The following is a 20,452-nucleotide window of genomic DNA, read 5'->3' as shown; positions in this document are numbered from 1 at the left end:
TATATAGGCGTTGCCGACTGCAGTGCCGTATTCTGCCTGTTTACGTATCTCTGTATTTAAATATGCATGCCTATACAAGTTTCTTTGGCATTTCAATGTATGTTACTACTGTAACATGTGACCTCCTATTGTGGGAAGAAGGAACATTTATCTAGTTATTCTTCAGCTGTAGTCCTTCTTTTCTAGTTTAGCTTCAACATGACATTAAATCCACATATTGCTTTAGCTTATAGTTGAGCTAGTTTATCCACAGTTCTAATTTTTTTCAATCTTGCACATCACCTAACAAAAAGTGTTTCACATCTCCTTTTAGTATGTTGTGTAGTTAATTAATGGCTGTTCATTCGTTGAGTAACATTCTTTTTTCTCTCTTTATTTTGGAGGATTAGAATTCGGTTTTTTTCCCATACAGATCTGTGTTTAGCATAACCCTTGTATTTGAGTGTATAATTTGAGATGTAGTGTCGCACATATCGTGTAACGTCACATATAATTAGCATGGTGCAAACTACAATAGACGTAAGAATTTGAACTCAGTATTGCAGATTTTGGAATCCTTTTACATGAAGATATAGGGCCACGAAAGTGTTGTAAACATTCTATGTTGGTTCCTTGGCTTCTTTGGCATGTTTGTATGTTAAAAAAAATCTTTGTCTCCAGTGTGTTTTCTGTTTAACTGCATCTATCTTAGAAGTCTGTACTTTCTTCTTTTTGTGCGAGAAATTCAATTCATTCCCTGCATTCACAATAAAACATTCAACAATGTAGAAGCTGAGAAGTAAGGCAAATGAATATATGTATCCTCTAATGCATATTGTGTTGTGGTTTTCTGAATAAGGTGAATGCGTTATTGGAGATGGTATGTTCTTCCTTCATTCAGTTAAATTTTCAAGGTGCTTGTTAAATGATTCTGAAGCACATCGTAAGTTTTCTTTTCCGTCCACAGAACATATAGAGGTGGAAGCCATATTTAGTGGAAGAAAGGGGTGGAGGAGGGCTTAAGACTGATTAGTAATTGAACAAGAAAGCTTTCACTCAATAATTTAGCATGTCAAACTGATATGCTGTTCTCATAATGGATCAGCTGTTTGTTGTTTCATCTGTGAATATAAGGACCTTTCTGCTGTTGATTTTGATGATGTATTTTATCCCCATACATCCATGAGAAACCCTGAGAAATTTGAAATGTAGTTTCTCTGCCTTGCTCTCTCTCCATTTTGCTTCATTAATAAATATGTTGTAATATTTCTGTATGTGGTCTTTCCTGTTCATGCCTATGACTGTTGGTACTTCAGAAGCTGAGTATAGTGAACAGCACAACATGTGGCTCAAGTTTTAATGTTGGGGGCATTAAAATACACAAGAGAGCCAAGAGAAATCAAAATACTATAAATTAATAAACTGTAATGTAACTAAATATTTTAAGTGTTTCGTTTGATAACTAGTGCCAGTTTGGCACATGCATATCCTTTGCCTGTTGTGATTAATGTCTATAAGCTGGGAATTGCATGTGTAGAAATGAGTGACTCAGTTATCCTCCTCGTAGATGTGAAACAAACCTAATTCTTTGACAACTTAAAAAGTTCGTAAGATCATGGAATCCAGTACTTGTATGAAGAAGCTAAAACCCTTATCACGAAGAAACCTTGTTTCCATGTTAAACCAAAAGATTTGTTTCAAATTAATTGATGTCTTCCTGCTTAGAAACTGCTGGCATTGCATTTAATGACAGTCATATTCGAAAATTTCTCTAAGTCCAGTCGTAATTTTTCTGCACACTGTTGTCCGAGGGTTGCACAGAAAGTAATGCACAGCATTTTGTTCTTCAACAATTCTATATTGAACACAATGAGAATTATACACACAAAAGAATGGAGTTTTATGTACACACCCTGTTTTTCTATGTAATCTCCATCCCGTTCTATTGCCTTCCTCTAGCGCGAAACAAGGGTGTGTGTATGCCCTGTCGATACCAATCCTTGTCCTGGTGGCAGAGCCAGTGCTTCACTGTGTGTGTCATGTTCTCATCGTCCTCAAAATGTCTTGCTGCAACATGTCTGGTGCGACAGCCATGGATGGTCTCCCTTCTTCAGTAGCGCTACAGCCCTTGGTGAGCCTTGGCTTCTTCAACAATCTTCCTCCACACTTCTCAGTTATTTGCTGCTCTTTTCCACACCTGGACTCCTGTACTGGTGATATCCATTATTACCTCGTCGATCCATCTTCTTCTAGGTATCCGTTTAGCCTAACTGAACGGATCACATCTTTCATCATTTTCTTTGGAATTCTGTCCTCTTCCATTCTCTCCAAGTGTCCTAGCCACCGTATTCGCTGTGATTTCACAAATTTTACTATGTCCCTGCCTTGTATTAACTCTTGTAATTTGGCGTTGTAGCGTATTCTCCAGCCTTCTTCCTCCTTTATTGGCCCATAAATTTTGCGTAGTATTTTCCACTCAGTGGTTCTTTGTGCATTTTTATTGTGTTCTGTCAACGTCCATACCTCTGACCTGTAGATGATAACTGGGCGGCCTGACCTGTATACGATAACTGGGCAGACTAGGGAATTATATATTAGCAGTTTACCGTATTTACTCGAATCTAAGCCGCACTCGAATCTAAGCCGCACCTGAAAAATGAGCCTCGAAATCAAGGGGGAAAAAAAAAATCCCGAATCTAAGCCGCACCTGAAATTTGAGACTCGAAATTCAAGGGAGAGAAAAGTTTTAGGCTGCACCTCCAAATCGAAACAAAGTTGGTCCATTGTAATATGAGACACAATTTAGGTCAAATGAATGACGATACAGCTACAGTAGTGTGGTTTGAGTCGTAAGTTTAGCAGTTAAGCTTTACCAGGTAGCCATTGCTATGTGTCAGGCGCTCCGTCCGTATTTATATGGGTACCCGTCCTTTTACACGTGCTTCGTCTGGTTTGAATTGATTGCTTATTTTTCTTTGATCTGTTAAATGCCGTTCTCTTTGTTATATGTGTTTACGTCACTCTAAGCTGAAGATGCATTACTCTACTGTGTCATGCATTTTTGTCGCATTCTGATAATGAGTGTTTACGGCCTGTCGCCGCGCGCGGCATGGCTTGCTTTTGTGCGAATGTGCGCGCAACCACAGCCTTTTTTTGGGAGAGAGAGGGGGGGGGGGAGGAATCATCTCATTAGCGAAACAATGGCAAGAGACTGCTATTTGTTGTTACTTCACTGCTGCTTTCTTTGATAATGATTAACAAGAACCAAATAATAGAGTGCGTATGATTGAAAATGTTCTGAACGAGAGTTTAGTGAAAATTTTTCTCCATTTGAAAATCTTTGCAGACGCCTCTTTAGTACATTACATTCTGCACAGAAATTAGAGTCATCTTAGATGTAAAAATCTAGTCAATTGCCGTGCTTCATTTCAGACTGTATCACTATTACGCATAAGAATAATACGAATATAAACATGACATGATATGTATATTCTTCCGCATTTGCTGTTGTCTCACTCTAGTTTCGTAGTTTATCCGGCAGACAGGATTTAAATGAGATAGTAGCAAACACGAAAGAATACGTGGCAAAATGTTTATATTCGTATTATTCTTATGATGAAGAGAATACTGTATGTGATTCACAATTCATAAAAGTTCTTATTAGCAACGATCTCTTCTCACAGGTAGAAAAAAATTCAGAACGTAGAGTTGGCCATATTGACAAACATGCCTAACAGTCTTGCCAGTCGGATTTTCGTAGTATGTTGAAATGCTGCAACATTCGAAGAAGAACAATACGGAATTTGTATTTACTTCGATGGATAATTTAATTTACTTACTGACGCAGAGGTTTTGGCGCCAGTATTTATCTTTGTGCCTGCAAAGTATGCCTGTGTAGCGCTACATATATTCGACGGCAGAAGTTTGTTTTGGCGGCACCTACAAACATTTTTCAGAACTTCCGCTTACTTTGCACTCGATTCTAAGCCGCAGGTGGTTTTTTGGATTACAAAAACTGGAAAAAAAGTGCGGCTTAGATTCGAGTAAATACGGTAGTTTCTCTTGTAACAAGGCTATTTTTGAAAAGCTGCATATTTGCGAAGTAAGTTCTGTTTCCTGCTTGTATTCTTTCCCTTATAGCCTTTCCAATACTGTTACCTTTTGTTATTAGGGCTCCCAAGTAGTTAAGAGAGGACACTCCTTTGAAGCATTTCCCGTTGATGTTTAGGTTTTTAGGGGTTCTTCTGGCCTCAGATTGTGACATTACCATATATTTTGCTTTGTTTTCATTTACTGTGAGGCCAATTTTTAAGGCTTCTGTTTCCATTGCTCGGTATGTTTCTAGGAGTGTATTGGTATTTCTTCGTACTATGACAATTTCATCAGCGTTTGCACATATCTGGCTAGTTTTCATAAATATGGTGCCTCTTTTGTTGATTTTATTTACTACACTATGCAGGGCTATATTGAATATGACAGTGGAGAGACTATCCCCTTGCTTCACACCTTTATTAAAGTCAAAGCTTTCACCTGTTCTGCTAAGGACCTTTACTTTTGCTCTTGTCTCTGTCATTCTGATTAGTCTTATTAATTTAGCACATATAGTTCTTGCCAATTTATGCTGTCAAAGGCTTGTTTGAAGTCGATGAATAGGAAATGCAGATCTATATCATATTCATAGAACTTTTCCCTCATTTGTCATATCACAAATATTTGATCAGTTGTTCCTCTATCTGGTCGAAAGCTACACTGATATTCCCCTAGTATGCCTTCTGCACACTACTTTATCCTTTCGTTTTATATACTTGTGAAGATCTTATAAGCTGTACTTACGAGTGTTATACCTCTATAGTTTTCACATGCTGTTATGTCCCCTTTCTTATGAATGGGGATTATTTTTCCAATTATCTGGCATAGTTTCTGTTTCTCATATGTCTGATATTAATGTGTGCAGTTCCTTTATTACAGCCTCACCACCAGTTTTTATTAATTCAGCAATTATGCTGTCTTCCCCAGGGGCTCGATTGTTTTTTGACTTGTGCACAGCCTGAGAGACCTCTTGCAGTGTTGGCTTTCTTGCCTCATTGGTTTCATTGTCTACTTCGAGCTCCACTCGTTCCTCTTGTGCGGCTGTCTCTTCATCTTCTAGGCTGGTGCTTAGTGTATCTTTGAAATACTCTGCCCATCCTCCCAATATCTGTTCTTCTTCCCTTATCATTTTCCCATCTTTACTGGAACAGGCCATTGTTTTTGGTTGGAATCTATTCTTCATTTTTCCTATGGCATGATAGAACTTTCTTATTTCATTCTGTTCCTTTAATTCTTCTAGTTCTTGAAATTTCTTCTTATTCCACTCTCTTTTCTTTCTCTTGCAGTCTGTTAGCTCTTCTCCTTAATTCTCTATATTGTTCCACATTATTTCTGATTTCTCTCTGTAGCACTTTTGTTCTTGCCCTGTTCTTTTCCTCTATTGCTGACCTGCAATCTTCATCAAACCATTCCTGGGTTGTTCTGTTCCTTCTTATGCCTGTTATTTCCTCTGCAGCATCCTTAATGGTTTTTTCAATCCTGTTCCACCTTTCATCTACTCCTGCTGCAGTCTCTTCATTGCTCAACTTTCTGCTTAGTGTTACTTAGTACTTTTTTACTTCATCAGGCATGTTCAGTTTGTCTGTATTCCATTTCATCATCTTTCCTATTCTGTTGCCATTTGTTAGTGACAGTTTCTCTCTCAAGACTGATTTTATCACAAAGTAGTCTGAATGACAGTTTGGTCCTCTGCAACTCCGTACATCCGTAACTGATGTGGAGTGGCGTGCAATCAGTAAAATATGGTCAATCTGATTGACTACTCCATTGGCTGTAGACTTCCAAGTACCCAGATGGATCCTTTTGTGTGGAAAGCAGGTTCTTTTAATAATCATATTATTCATTGCTGCGAATTGACATAGTAAGTCTCCGTTCTCGTTGTTTTCTTCATGTAGTGAATATTTTCCAGAAACTCCATATGGTGGATGTTCATTCCTTCCTATTTTTGCATTAAAATCTCCTGTTACTAGCATCAGGTCATATTTAGGTACTGTGCAGCATACTTTTTCCAAGTCTTCATAGAACTGTTCTTTAATTATATCCTCTTTCTCCTCTGTTGGTGCATGTGCATTAACTATTGATATATTCCTAAATTTCCCTCTTGGTCTGAGTCTGCACATCCTTTCATTTATGGGTTCAAATTCTAGAATGCTTTTCCTGACTTCCCTAGTTATTACAAACCCTGTTCCAAGTTGGCCCTGTAGCCCTACGATATCATATTTGAATTTTAAAAGTTCATTGGCTATTTCTTTCATTTTTCCAGGCTGAAGCATTGTCCTCACATTCCATGATGCTACTGTTAGACCCCTTATCCGTTTCCTTTCCTGGGGTCGTGATACATGCTTCCCATCCAGTTTCCGAGGCTTCTGTTGAATTTCGGTAATATTCTTTTTTTACAGTATGGGGTTATTAGCTCCATGTCCAACCCGAGGACCAGGATTTGTATTAGGTTTACTCCTCTTGGGAAGCTGGCTTCACTACGCCTCTAGAGCCCTCCCTGCCCTATGTTGTGGGACACACTTTGTCTGGCTTATCTGCCGAGATCAATCAGGCTTGGGTGACCCTGCTAGTAGCCGTGCTACCACTGGCATAGCTCTCGACTTCAACGAAGCACGCAAACCCTCCCGCCCGGCACTGAAGGTGCCTACTATAAGGCGGTGTCCCCTGGGAGGGATGGATGGTCTCCCTGATGGCTGGAAATGTGAAGTTCCACCGAACCACCTTCTGATGTCCTCACCCTCCGTGCCCAGTGACTAGCTGTACTTCAGTTGACAGCAGATGCTCCATAGAAATTGCACAAGCAATTGAATATTCCCCACAGTTTCTTTCCCCGCAGTGAGAAATTCAATTATGGGACATTGCTTTTAACATACATCACCTACAGATGCCATTTTGAAACTGTCCTGTAGCTACGCTATCTGTTGAAAGTGACGGAAACTTGGCGTGATCACTCAGGAGACTTCAAATAATACATATGTAACGTTTCGCATTTGTACCTTTGTTTTCAGCTGAGGAAAAAAGTCTTACTTTACTTCCTGGGCAATCCTCGTAGAAGTGTGTTGGAACAGTTGTTGGTGTCTTCTTCATTGCCATCACTAACAACAGTTGGTGCAAGTGTTACAGTGTTGTCATTTTGTATGTGAAAGCCAACCATAGTCCTATGAACTAGAGGAGATGAATGTTGATGTTTTCATAAGGAAATGTAATCATAGATAATGATCTGAAATTTTAACACTCTAAAATTTATTAATCAGTATAAAGTCAATGTAAGAAGAAACTTATTAGCAGAAATCTCAGATCGAATTTATGAGAATTTTTCCTAGTACAGATTTATTACTGCGAAAAGTTGGACATTGGCAAAATCCAAGCCAATAACTCATCTGGAAGCTGTGGACCAGAGAATGAATTGGTTCAGAACTGTTTTAAGAGATGTGACAATGCAGTGAGTTATAAAACAGCAATGCATAATTGGAGTGCACTTTATTTTTCAAAATGAAGTTTGCCCCCCCCAGATAGCACATACATTGTATGACTGCACTGTGACCGCTAACGTCTGTTAGGACTTTGTCAGTTCCAAACAGATGATATATTCAGTTCTTAAAGTTTTAGAGCCATTCGGTGTTCCATAATGTCGTAAAGCATGTATTGGAAATAGGCAGTGGGATCATTACAGGTGCATTCAAGTTAAAACACCTAAAATATTTTTTCTCACAAACTTATCACACAAAAACGGCGAAACTTGTGCTACTTTTGGTTGCATCTCCTTGCAGCCGTACAAATTTTGCACAGTTGTGACACTGTGATTCCATGGCCGCTGTGAATGTTGCTGTAGGAGTCTGGTGTGACCACTGGCAACTATTGGGGAAATACATTCCACGCTCATTCGGTAATAGTCCAAAACAACTTTTTCCGTTCAGTTGAGCATGCCATTAGAGCGGCTGCTGCTAGACCAAGATGGTTGTGGTTTGTTGTCTCATGTTCAAAAACAACAGTGACATTCATGATTATAATAACAGAAAAAAAGAAAGACCTACACTATCCTTTACTCAACCTATCTTTGCCACAGAAAGGGTTAAAATATGCTGCTATAAAAATTTTCAACAAATTACCAGATGAAATAAAATGTCTGACTGACAGCAGTAATAGCTTCAAAAATAGATTGAAATCATATCTCCATGACAACTCCGTCTATACCATAGATAAATTCTTGAGTAGGAATAAATAAATCTATAAGTATAGTATATGCATTTTGTGCCATTTAAGGGAATGGGGTAAATAATAGAAATATTAATTTTTAACTCTATATTGTATTTCATATGTGCATTTATGGTGCACTTGACACGTTCCACATCATAATGGCTACCTTACCGCGCAGTTTATCAATGGAACTCGCAACCAACTAACTTCTGTCGTCATTGAATTGAACATCTCCAAGAACGGCCCTCCCTTCTACCGCTGCTGGTAGTTTTCTGTGTGTCGTACTGTGCTGCCATCTCTGTCAAGCAGTCACAACAAGTGCATGCTTATTTTAAAACAAAACACATGTTTCTCTCTGTTTCCAGTCCTTAGAAAAAAGAAACAAAAGTGTTATAACTTGAATGCACCTTGTACTATAAAATATAGATATTGGTATTGTTGATATCCATGACTTCATTATCACGTTTGATGGGGACTGATGAAATGTATGTGATGCAGTCACATTGTAGTGCCTGATATTATGAAGGGGTTGTGAGAATGTATTTAAGTAGGTAGTGAAGTGTTCATTAGTTTCTACTGTATATGGTGGTTGCGAAGGACCACTCATATGTCTTAAAGTACGCAGAACATGTGCCAGTACTTGTCTTGGTCTCACTGATAAGCTCTAGATTCTATAATAATCTTACATCTACATACATACTCTTCTTGGATTACTGTTGAGTAATTTTGGAAAAAAATGATTTAACTTTTAGATTTTAATATTTAAAGATGGTTTTTGTGCGATCTTTTAGGTGAACTGGTTCAAAAATCTCCATGTGCCTCAGTGCATTGGCAGTGATGAAGTACAAGGGTTGTCGGATGAATCTAGTAAATTCTTTAAAATGATAGAATGTTGTTGGGTTGTGTCATTGTTATGCTTGACTCTTTTAATGATTATAAATAAAGTTTGAATCAGACACTGTAGGCAGTTAGCTGTTAGCAGACATCAGAAGTGGTCATTGTAGCAACTGCTGTGTACTGTTATTAAATATTTGTTTGATAGTTTGGACTGTTGCACCAGTCAAAATTTGGTTGGTTGACTTTTGTAAAATTACCCCGAACCGAAAACTGTTTTATTTTGGGTTAATGAGTTTGTGTCGCCGTAGAAGCACTACTGCTGACAAGCAAGGCCATCACAACTGTTGAAAGCATCTACTGTGATGAATGCAAGGTTGCTAAATAAATATGTGTGAGGTGGATGGAACTTTAGGCATTGTGAGTGAGTATACAGCATCCTGCACGAGAAAGTGCAGATGACAGCTGTGTGAATGATGGATGGAGAGATTTCTGACTACTGATGGAAACCACATTTGGAAGAATGTTTCAACATAGTGTGTGACATCTTCTGTCACTATCTGTAAGACTTTTTGTGCTGACTGTGGGTGATATCTGGATCAATCATTACACTCTGTAGTTGAAACAGCATTAGTAGAGTGGACAAAGGTGGATGATAGTTTTCCTGATTAATTAAAGACCAATTTGTCAGCTGGTAAGGTATTCACCATTATTTGTTGAGATTCCTTAAGTATGATCCTCGTGTATTACTGAGAAAAAGAACACAACTAGTCGCTGTTTTATCGTGTGTTTCTTTACAGCGTGAGTTGAATGAGAAGTACTTGATTGACCAGAGGATGTCACTGGAACCACACTCAATGTCATCATCACTGTCATTTGACTCGTGAACATTTTTCTTCAACATTTTTGGGCATCTTGTCACTAGATTTAGTTCTTTCATACCATACGATGTAACTGTAGATTTGAAGGTCATGAAAAGTGCCAACATGAAAACTGTCCCTTACTGTTTAACCATTTTTTTTGGTTCACTTTAAAATATGAACATCTATAATATTCTTTAGTAATTGCCATAGAAAGCTAGTTGAGAATGTAAGTTGGATATGGATAAAAATGTGCTCATCAGGCAGCAGGCAGAAACATGCAATGACTCCTGTCGTCTGGGTTCAGAGGTCTTCCTCAGTTCGTACAGGCGGTTGCCGGAATTGGTGAAAGCGGAAAGCCTCGCTCGCGGGGTGGAATCAGAGCTAACTATTTGTAGTATCATTCCCAGAACCGATCGCGGTCCTCTGGTTTGGAGCTGAGTGGAAGCCAGAGGCTCAGACGATTCTGCGGAGATCTGGGGTGCAAATTTCTCGACCTCCGCTATCGGGTGGAGAAATGTAGGGTCCCCCTGAATAGGTCAGGCGTGCACTACACGCCGGAAGCGGCTACAAGGGTAGCGGAGTACGTGTGGAGTGCACATGGGGGTTTTTTAGGTTAGAGAATCCCCTCCCTAGGCCCGACAAGACGCTTCCTGAGACCCGGCAAGGTAGGAGTAGGCAAAATGCAACAGGGAATAACAATATTAATGTGCTAATAGTAAACTGCAGGAGTGTCTATAGAAAGGTCCCAGAACTGCTCTCATTAATAAACGGTCACAACGCCCATATAGTACTAGGGACAGAAAGTTGGGTGAAACCAGACGTAAACAGTAATGAAATCCTAAACTCAGATTGGAATGTATACCGCAGAGACAGGCTGAACAGTGAAGGGGGAGGCGTGTTTATAGCGATAAGAAGTGCAATAGTATCGAAGGAAATTGACGGAGATCCGAAATGTGAAATGATTTGGGTGAAGGTCACGGTTAAAGCAGTCTCAGACATGGTAATTGGATGTCTCTATAGGCCCCCTGGCTCAGCAGCTGTTGTGGCTGAGCACCTGAAGGATAATTTGGAAAATATTTCGAGTAGATTTCCCCACCATGTTATAGTTCTGGGTGGAGATTTTAATTTGCCGGATATAGACTGGGAGACTCATACGTTCATAACGGGTGGCAGGGACAAAGAATCCAGTGAAATTTTTTTAAGTGCTTTATCTGAAAACTACCTTGAGCAGTTAAACAGAGAACCGACTCGTGGCGATAACATATTAGACCTTCTGGTGACAAACAGACGCGAACTATTTGAAAAAGTTAACGCAGAACAGGGAATCAGCGATCATAAAGCGGTTACTACATCGATGATTTCAGCCGTAAATAGAAATAGTAAAAAAGGTAGGAAGATTTTTCTGTTTAGCAAAAGTGACAAAAAGCAGATTACAGAGTACCTGACGGATCAACACAAAAGTTTTGTCTCAAGTACAGATAGTGTTGAAGATCAATGGACAAAGTTCAAAACCATCGTACAATATGTGTTAGATGAGTATATGCCAAGCAAGATCGTAAGAGATGGAAAAGAGCCACCGTGGTACAACAACCGAGTTAGAAAACTGCTGCGGAAGCAAAGGGAACTTCACAGCAAACATAAACATGGCCAAAGCCTTGCAGACAAACAAAAATTACGCAAAGCGAAATGTAGTGTGAGAGGGCTACGCGAGAGGCGTTCAATGAATTCGAAAGTAAAGTTCTATGTACTGACTTGACCAAAAATCCTAAGAAATTTTGGTCTTATGTCAAAGTGGTAGGTGGATCAAAACAAAATGTCCAGACACTCTGTGACCAAAATGGTACTGAAACAGAGGATGACAGACTAAAGGCCGAAATACTAAATGTCTTTTTCCAAAGCTGTTTCACAGAGGAAGACTGCACTGTAGTTCCTTCTCTAGATTGTCGCACAGATGACAAAATGGTAGATATCGAAATAGACGACAGAGGGATAGAGAAACAATTAAAATTCCTCAAAAGAGGAAAGACCGCCGGACCTGATGGGATACCATTTCGATTTTACACAGAGTACGCGAAGGAACTTGCCCCCCTTCTTGCAGCGGTGTACTGTAGGTCTCTAGAAGAGCGAAGTGTTCCAAAGGATTGGAAAAGGGCACAGGCCATCCCCGTTTTCAAGAAGGGACATCGAACAGATGTGCAGAACTATAGACCTATATGTCTAACGTCGATCAGTTGTAGAATTTTGGAACACGTATTATGTTCAAGTATAATGACTTTTCTGGAGACTAGAAATCTACTCTGTAGGAATCAGCATGGGTTTCGAAAAAGACTGTCTTGTGAAACCCAGCTCGTGCTATTCGTCCACGAGACTCAGAGGGCCATAGACACGGGTTTACAGGTAGATGAAGTGTTTCTTGACTTCCGCAAGGCATTCGATACAGTTCCCCACAGTCATTTAATGAACAAAGTAAGAGCATATGGACTATCAGACCAATTGTGTGATTGGATTGAAGAGTTCCTAGATAACAGAACGCAGCATGTCATTCTCAATGGAGAGAAGTCTTCCGAAGTAAGAGTGATTTCAGGTGTGCCGCAAGGGAGTGTCATAGGACCATTGCTATTCACAATATACATAAATGACCTTGTGGATGACATCAGAAGTTCACTGAGGCTTTTTGCAGATGATGCTGTGGTGTGTCGAGAGGTTGTAACAATGGAAAATTGTACTGAAATGCAGGAGGATCTGCAGTGAATTGATGCATGGTGCAGGGAATGGCAATTGAATCTCAGTGTAGACAAGTGTAATGTGCTACAAAATAGTAGGTCAGCAAGTGGAAGCAGTTAATTCCATAAATTATCTGGGAGTACGCATTAGGAGTGATTTAAAATGGAATGATCATATAAAGTTGATCGTCGGTAAAGCAGATGCCAGACTGAGATTCATTGGAAGAATCCTAAGGAAATGCAATCCGAAAACAAAGGAAGTAGGTTACAGTATGCTTGTTTGCCCACTGCTTGAATACTGCTCAGCAGTTTGGAATCCGTACCAGATAGAGTTGATAGAAGAGATAGAGAAGATCCAACGGAGAGCAGCGCGCTTCGTTACAGGATCATTTAGTAATCGCGAAAGCGTTACAGAGACGATAGATAAACTCCAGTGGAAGACTCTGCAGGAGAGACGCTCAGTAGCTCGGTACGGGCTTTTGTTAAAGTTTCGAGAACATACCTTCACTGAGGAGTCAAGCAGTATATTGCTCCCTCCTACGTATATCTCGCGAAGAGACCACGAGCATAAAATCAGAGAGATTAGAGCCCACACAGAAGCATACCGACAGTCCTTCTTTCCACAAACAATTCGAGACTGGAATAGAAGGGAGAACCGATAGAGGTACTCAGGGTACCCTCCGCCACACACCATCAGGTGGCTTGCGGAGTATGGATGTAGATGTAGATGCAGAAAGGATATGGAAATGTGCAAGCCTTCAGAGCCAGTGTTTCCATCTGGCAGAAGGTTCAAAAGGAAAGAAAGAGGGATGAAGGAGAAGACTGTTAAGGTTTAGGAAATGGGGAGAGTTACAGAAAGAGAAACCCAGGTCAGGGGAAACTTACTGGATGGGATGTGAAGGAAAGAGTGATTATTGGTGCCTGCATTGTACAAGATTTGAAACCTGAGAGTTTGAAGGTGGAAGATAGGACACTATGCAAGACAGAGATCACTGAAGCAAGAGGAAAAAGTCATGCAAGAGTCAGAGTGGAAAGCTAAGTGTGTTATACTTGGGTAACAGGTGTGGAAGGGGGATAGACAGGTTGAAGAGTAAAAGATAGAGAAGCCAAATGGTACATGAGGTGAAACAGGCACCGAGGTCACAGCTGTCATGTTATACTTTGCAACAAGATTTTGTGTGTTGGCAGCCAGTATATACCCTGTGTTTACAGAAATGTGGAAAAAGGGGGGGGAGACAAAAAGCTGTTTTAGGTCTGGCAGGCAAAAGTCGCACAGAAGGGATCTCATTTCATGGCATGATTATTTCACTTTGGTATGAAAACCTCCATTTGTTCTGAATAGCTAGTCTTCATAAATACCCATAAGTTGCTAAAAATTTGGTGGTGGTAGTGATGATGATGATGATGATGATGATGATGATGATGATGATAGCTAGCTTCTATTGTAATATTGGAGTTTCTGGCATTGTTCAATACATTGTACTTTAATATTTTCCCCTTGCAAAAAATAGATAAATGAATTGATGGATAATTTTAAACAATGCTATTGGCCACTATAAAGTTATCGAAATGAAACATCGCCAATATATTTTGAGTGTTGTATTTCAGATAGGTTTTTTTTCTATCGCAGACTTGTTTACAAACACTACAATGTTTGCCTTGGAGAATGATCTTCCGGATGATCTCCTGTCAACTGGCTCGTGGAGTACATCTATGGAAAGTGCTAAGCAGCCTCCGCCAGGTCCAGGGCCAGGTTCTGGAGGTCAACCAGGCACAGCACTCCAGAATGGGACTGTTGAACAGTCTCAACAAGGTGCTGGGACCGCAGCTGAAGGGGCTCGTCAACATGTAGCAGCACAACAGCAACAGCAACAACAGACACAGCAGCAGCAACAGCAACAACCGCCGCAACAAACTCAACAACCACAACAGCAACAGTCACAGCAGTCTCAGCAGCAACAGCAACTAGTGCAGCAGCAACAGCAGCAGCATCACCTTCTGCAGCAGCAACAACAGCAGCAGGTGCATAATGGTTTTTCTTATATGTTGTTATACAAAATTTTATCACAGTGAAATCGTCCATTGTTAGTAATGTGTGTTCCATTTTAGTCTTGTTACTGTCTTGTAAATGGACACGATGTGTGCTACATTGATAAGGTTTCACTTATTGCATTTGTGAGGAAAGTTGGTAAAGTGGTCTCTTGCGGATTGTGTTAATTCATCAGCTTTAAATATATTGAAAAGGGAAGGGGAAAACACTGTTTTATTGTGACGACACACACTCGGTCTGCTGATGCCTTCTTGTGTATCACTGATAAAAAGGATCTGCAATCTTCAAGGAAGTCAGAGCTCTGTAGTGTTACTAAGTGCAAAGTATCCAAACAATTGCCGTATAGGCTTTACATTCACCCACAGTTGAGTCTGCAGGATGAAATGCACACGATAAAAGAGTTTTTTCAGTGGACCTTCCTTTGTTTACTTGCATCTGTCTTATTTAATGGCTAAAAAGGTGCACATTTCCAGTTGCAGGTTACCTATATAGCAGATTCCTGGAGCAACATAAATTTAATTTTCAGTATTGCAAATAGTTACTGACTGAATTTAAACAATTGAAAATTCTGTCACTCTACTTATTAAGAGATATAATCTTACATTGACAGTTGAGCATAATAAGACAAGTATTAAAGTGAGAAACCCTATATATGTCTTGAGGCAGCATAATTCATGACACACTGATTATTTAGACTAGATTCAATAGTATGTGAGATTTAAACCATCACATAGAAAATGCGGGTAAGGCAGAAATCCACTAACAAAGCTGCCTACATTGTACATGCTCATCCTCACCTGGAGTATTGGTTCATATATGGGTTCCTTGCCAGAAAGGATTGACAGAGGACATTGAAAAGTTCACATAACAGCAGCTCATTTTCTAATTATCACGAAATAAGGGAGAGAACGTTATGGATATGATAAGTGAGTTGGGGTGGTAATCATTAAAACAAATCATTTTTTCAATGCAGCGAGATCTTTTCATGAAATGTATCCCCAACTTTCTCCTCCAAACGCTATTCTTTGTAGAGATTGAGCTACTTGTGGATTGAACAGAAAAGCTATCAAAACTGTATTTTAATACAAACACAGCATTACAAGACTGCACAAAAGGTTATAATATACTTGCATATCAGTTGGTAAAAAGTGTGGGTTGTTACATAGATAGCAGTTACTTCAGTGAAAGTTGAAAATGTTGTAAGAAGGGGCATTAGGGTAGGTGGATGTATAGAACAAAATCAGCAATGCAGGCGGTTGTGATTATAGGAATTGTTTGGCACTGTTAAGTTACAGAGAGTCATAAGATTTCATCTGTTTGTGAGGAAGGAGTCATTTGTATCTTTTGAAGTGTTGCACTGTAACTAAATATTTCTCTTTTCAATGTAACCAAATATTTCTCTAACTTAATTGAATTTTGTGCCGTGTGTTTGTCAAGTTTTGTCATGTTTGTTATGTCAGTTGTTGGTCATTATAGAAGACCAGCTCTTTTAAGGCAGCCATTGGAGGAAATTCATTATCAGCATACTTAAACATTGTTACTATGTTTCTGTGTATCAGTATCTGAAAAATATTTTGTGCTTTCAGGGAAACAAAGGATTGGTGGTCAACTCCATGGGGCTCACTGCTGGAGCACTTGGCAGTAAGAGCCCCAATTTACAGTCTGCACCAAATGTATCTGTGAGCAAGGGTGTAAACTCATTAGTAGTTAGCTTGAGCAGTTTGCCCTCCAGCATAGCTTCAACACAAACAATGACAGGGATCAGCATGGGAATGAATAGTGGAGGTGGCATGATAATGACAAGTGCTGTTCATAATCCTGTCCAGAATGGGCCACTCGTTGTGTCACGAACTGTAGGCTTACAACAACAACCACAGCAACAGCAGCAGCAACAACAGAGCCATCTTGTTGCAAGGGGACAATCACCACACCAGGTGCACACAGTTGGAATAGGTGGACCACGGATGCAGGTGAGTGTTTTGCAAGTTATTGACATAAATAAAAATTGATTGTTTTGTCTGATTTAATTTGTTGCTGAGTGTATTATTGAACCAGAAGTTTTAAAATGGTTTGTGCTGTATTGCAAGGACTGAGTGAAATGATAGGGGGGTGGTAACAAAATGGTTGAAAAATCCAATTTTCTGTTCAATGTTTTGATGAAGTCATTTTTAACATGACCAAAAGGAAGACTAAATGTTGTGAAGGATTGTCACCTTGCTGCACTTATTTCTTCCATGTTATGTGCCAGATGTTGGCAACATGTCTCCATGTCAGGTTGAAGGCAGCTAGTGGGAGGATAGCCAATGAACAGCGTTTGCTTTTGCTGCACATTGATGTTTCCGTTTCTACATTACAGATCAATCGGTCACCACAAACTAGATTCTGTGCTTGAGACACAATCATTAATAATATTTCAACACAGATAGTCAAAAGTGCTATATATATCAATTATAGAAATACCTGTATACAACGAAAGGAGAAAGTGAAGGGAGGGTCATATAACTAATGTGATGATTTCAAACAATGGAAATTCCTTGTGGGAATAAGATGACTGTCAACTCCAGTATCTCGGGCCAGAATTAAACTACCATGTAGGTTTCAAGCAGCAGTCTGGAGGGGCTAAGGCAGAGGCGGGGAGGGGATAGTAGTGTATGGTTGGGGGGAAAGACGAACACTGTCTGGTGAAATGTGCAGGGACTGGAGTGCCAACAGATGCAGTGTTAGGATATAATGGATCATCCAGGTGGGGAAAATGAAGTGAAGAAGGAGAGGACTGGGAAAAGATGGGTGGGTGCATTGGTAGAGGGTGGGAGACGAGAATGGGAGGAGGTTATGGGATAGAGGGGGTGGAAACTGTTGGATGGAGGGTGCTGGAACAGTATGTTACCATATGGCCTGAATAATTATGGGAGTAGAGAATGCGTTGTACAGATAAGCCTATCTGCACAATTCAGAAAAGCTGGTGGAGGGGAGGATCCAGAGGGCTTGGGAAGTGAAGCAACTATTGAAATAAGAAATGTTACATTCAGCTGCATGTTGTGCCACAGAGTGGTCTACTTTGCTCTTGGCCACAGATTGGCTGTGCCCGTTCAGCATGATGACCAGCTGGTTGGTAACATACCATTATAAAACTCTGTGCAATGATTGCAGAAGAGCTGGTAAATAACATCACTGCTTTCACAGGTGGCCTGGCTTCTGATGGGGTAGAATAAACCTGTGACAGGAAGTGCTTTGTGGGTGGGTGGATAGGGCAGGTCTCGCACCTGGATCTTCCGCAGGTATATGATCCTGGTGCCAAGGGTTGGGATTGGGAGTAGCTTAGGGATGAACTAGGATATTGTGGAGATAGGGTGGGCAATGGAACACCCCTTTAGGAGGGTTGGGAAGTATTTTGGGTAGGCTGTCCCTCATTTCAGATCGTGATGATAACTAATCAAAGCCCTGGTGAAGGATTTGGTTTAGTTGTTCCTATTTCGGGTGGTACCGGGTGGCAAAGAGTACACTGCTTTGTGGCTGGTTCTTGGGGGTGGTGGGAGACTTGTGGGTGTGAGGGGGAAATGGCGTGGGAGATTTCTTTACAGACTAGGTTGAGGGATAGTGTCTGTTTCTGAAGGTGTTGGCGAGGCCCTCAGCATACTGAGAAAGGGATTTCTTGTCACAGCAGGTATGGGGATGGGAGTGATTTTTTTTTTGTTTGAAAGGTCGGTATCCAGATAATTGTTGGTGGTTGGTGGGTTTAATGCGGACAGAGGTGCAGATGCAATCATTAGAGAGTAGGTTGTCAGCATCTAGGAAGGTGGCACACTGGATTGAGAAGAACCATGTGAAGTGAAAGAGGGAGAAGGTGATGAGGTTGTGAAGGAACGAAGATAGTCCAGATCATGAAGATATCATCATTGAACCTGAACCAGACTGGGTGTTTGGCATCTTGGGAGGCTAGGAATGTTTTCTCTAGAAAGCCCATAAAAAGGTTGGCATAGGAGGATGCCATGCAGGTGCCCATGGCTGTGCCACAAATTTTTTTATATCTTCCCTTCAAAGGACGAGTAGTTGTGGGTTGGGATGAAGTTATTAAGGTGTATGAGGAATGAGACAGTGGGTTTGAAGTCTGAAGGTCACTGTGAGAGCTAGTGTTCAGTAGTGGTAAGATAGTGGGCATAAGGGATGTTGGTGTAAAGGAAGGTGGTGTCAACAGCAACAAGTAGGGATCCTGGAGGTAAAGGCGTGGGTATGTGGTGAAAAGTCGGTGAAGGAAGTGATTGATGTCTTTGACATGGGAGGCTAGATTACGAGTAATTGGTTGGAGGTGTTGGTCAGTGAGGGCTGAAACCCAGCAATACTGGACATCCCATAGCGGCTGGTTATTGTGCCGCCACTAATCATAAACATTCTGACGACTGATAGTTATAACACAGTGAATGTGTAATAATACAGCTGGAGGTGGTTTTCATTAATTATTAATATTAGTATCAGCTGTGGTGCCCAACATGATTAAAATTCTTACGTCATTGGCTACACAAATCAGCTGTTCTGCCATATTAACATCTATGATTGTACGCAACATGTGTTACCAGCGTTCACTTTATAATAAATATTGCAAAATGGAGCCTTGGTTGGATTTATTGAGTATTCTTCATTGTTGTAACCTTGGCTCAACAGGTCTAGAACATTATTGCTGCTGTTATAGAAAGGCAGCAAAAATTAAGAAATGTGAGAGCTTGCAGAACCTTGGTGAGGAAACAGAAGAAGAAGAGACTAAAAAATCAAAATAAGATAGCTAAATGAGATTATAATTATTATAGGAAAGGACAAGAAGGAAAGGTTTGTTGAAAAGTGGAGAACAAATTGGGGAAACGTTTGTGCCCTTTGAAGAGGGCAACATTACAGTCTGTTATAATTTCTAAGACTATCCCGGTGATTTGTTGTCATCTCGTAGAATTGGGTGTACTGCCGATGGTCCGTGTCTTCCCAACACGATATTCCGACGTCGTAACTCAGCATCTTCATTGTTCCCTGATGAAGACGCCGAGTTAAGACGTCGAAATATTGTGTTGGGAAAACGTGGACCACCGGACGTACACCCGATTCTACAAGATTACGGTCTGTTGTTCATGATGGGGGAAATGTTGCCTATGAATCTATAACAGCCCAACATCAAGACACAACTTCGAAAACTTAGTTCTGTGAACTTTCGTGAAACTTGTACTTATTTGCTTCTACATCTGCATCTTCATATATACTCTGTAAGCTGCCATATGGTGTGTGATGGAGAGTGCTTGTACCACTATGTCATTTCCTTTGTTGTTCCACATGCAGACGAAGGGAGGGAAAAACGCCCGTCCATAAGCGTCCGTGTGAGCCTTAATTTCTCTTATCTTTGTGCTCCTTACACAAAATGTGTGTTGGTGGCAGCAGAATTGTTCTGCAGTTAGCTTTACATGCCAGTTCTCTAAATTTTGTCAGTAGTTTCCCTCGGGCAGAATATTGCCCTCTCTCCAGGGAGTCCCATTTGAGTTCTTGAAGTATCTCAATGACACTTCGGTGTTGTTTGAACCTACCGGTAACAAATCTGCCAGCCTGCCTCTAAATGGTTCGTTGTCTTCCTTTAATCCAACCTTCTGCAGATCCTAAACATTTGAGCAATACTCAAGAACAGGTTGCACTAGCATCCTACACGTGGTCTCCTTACGGATGAACCATACTTTCCCTAACTTCTC

The 20,452-nt window shown here is 40.4% G+C and overlaps 1 protein-coding gene across 1 annotated transcript in view; it reads left to right on the top strand.

The window, feature by feature from the left end:
- Positions 1-20,452, top strand: part of LOC126176273 (CREB-binding protein-like) — a 172,806-nt gene that overhangs the window by 16,569 nt on the left and 135,785 nt on the right. The window contains exons 3-4 of the mRNA XM_049923422.1: positions 14,316-14,707; positions 16,322-16,705. Coding sequence (XP_049779379.1) covers positions 14,316-14,707; positions 16,322-16,705 — 776 coding nt within the window. The remainder of the gene's footprint in view (positions 1-14,315; positions 14,708-16,321; positions 16,706-20,452) is intronic.

This window comes from Schistocerca cancellata, chromosome 3 (assembly GCF_023864275.1).
Source record: "Schistocerca cancellata isolate TAMUIC-IGC-003103 chromosome 3, iqSchCanc2.1, whole genome shotgun sequence".
NCBI classification, from domain to species: Eukaryota; Metazoa; Arthropoda; class Insecta; order Orthoptera; family Acrididae; genus Schistocerca; species Schistocerca cancellata.
The sequence above is the reverse complement of the archived record's forward strand: the minus strand, read 5'-3'. Positions and strand labels throughout refer to the sequence as shown.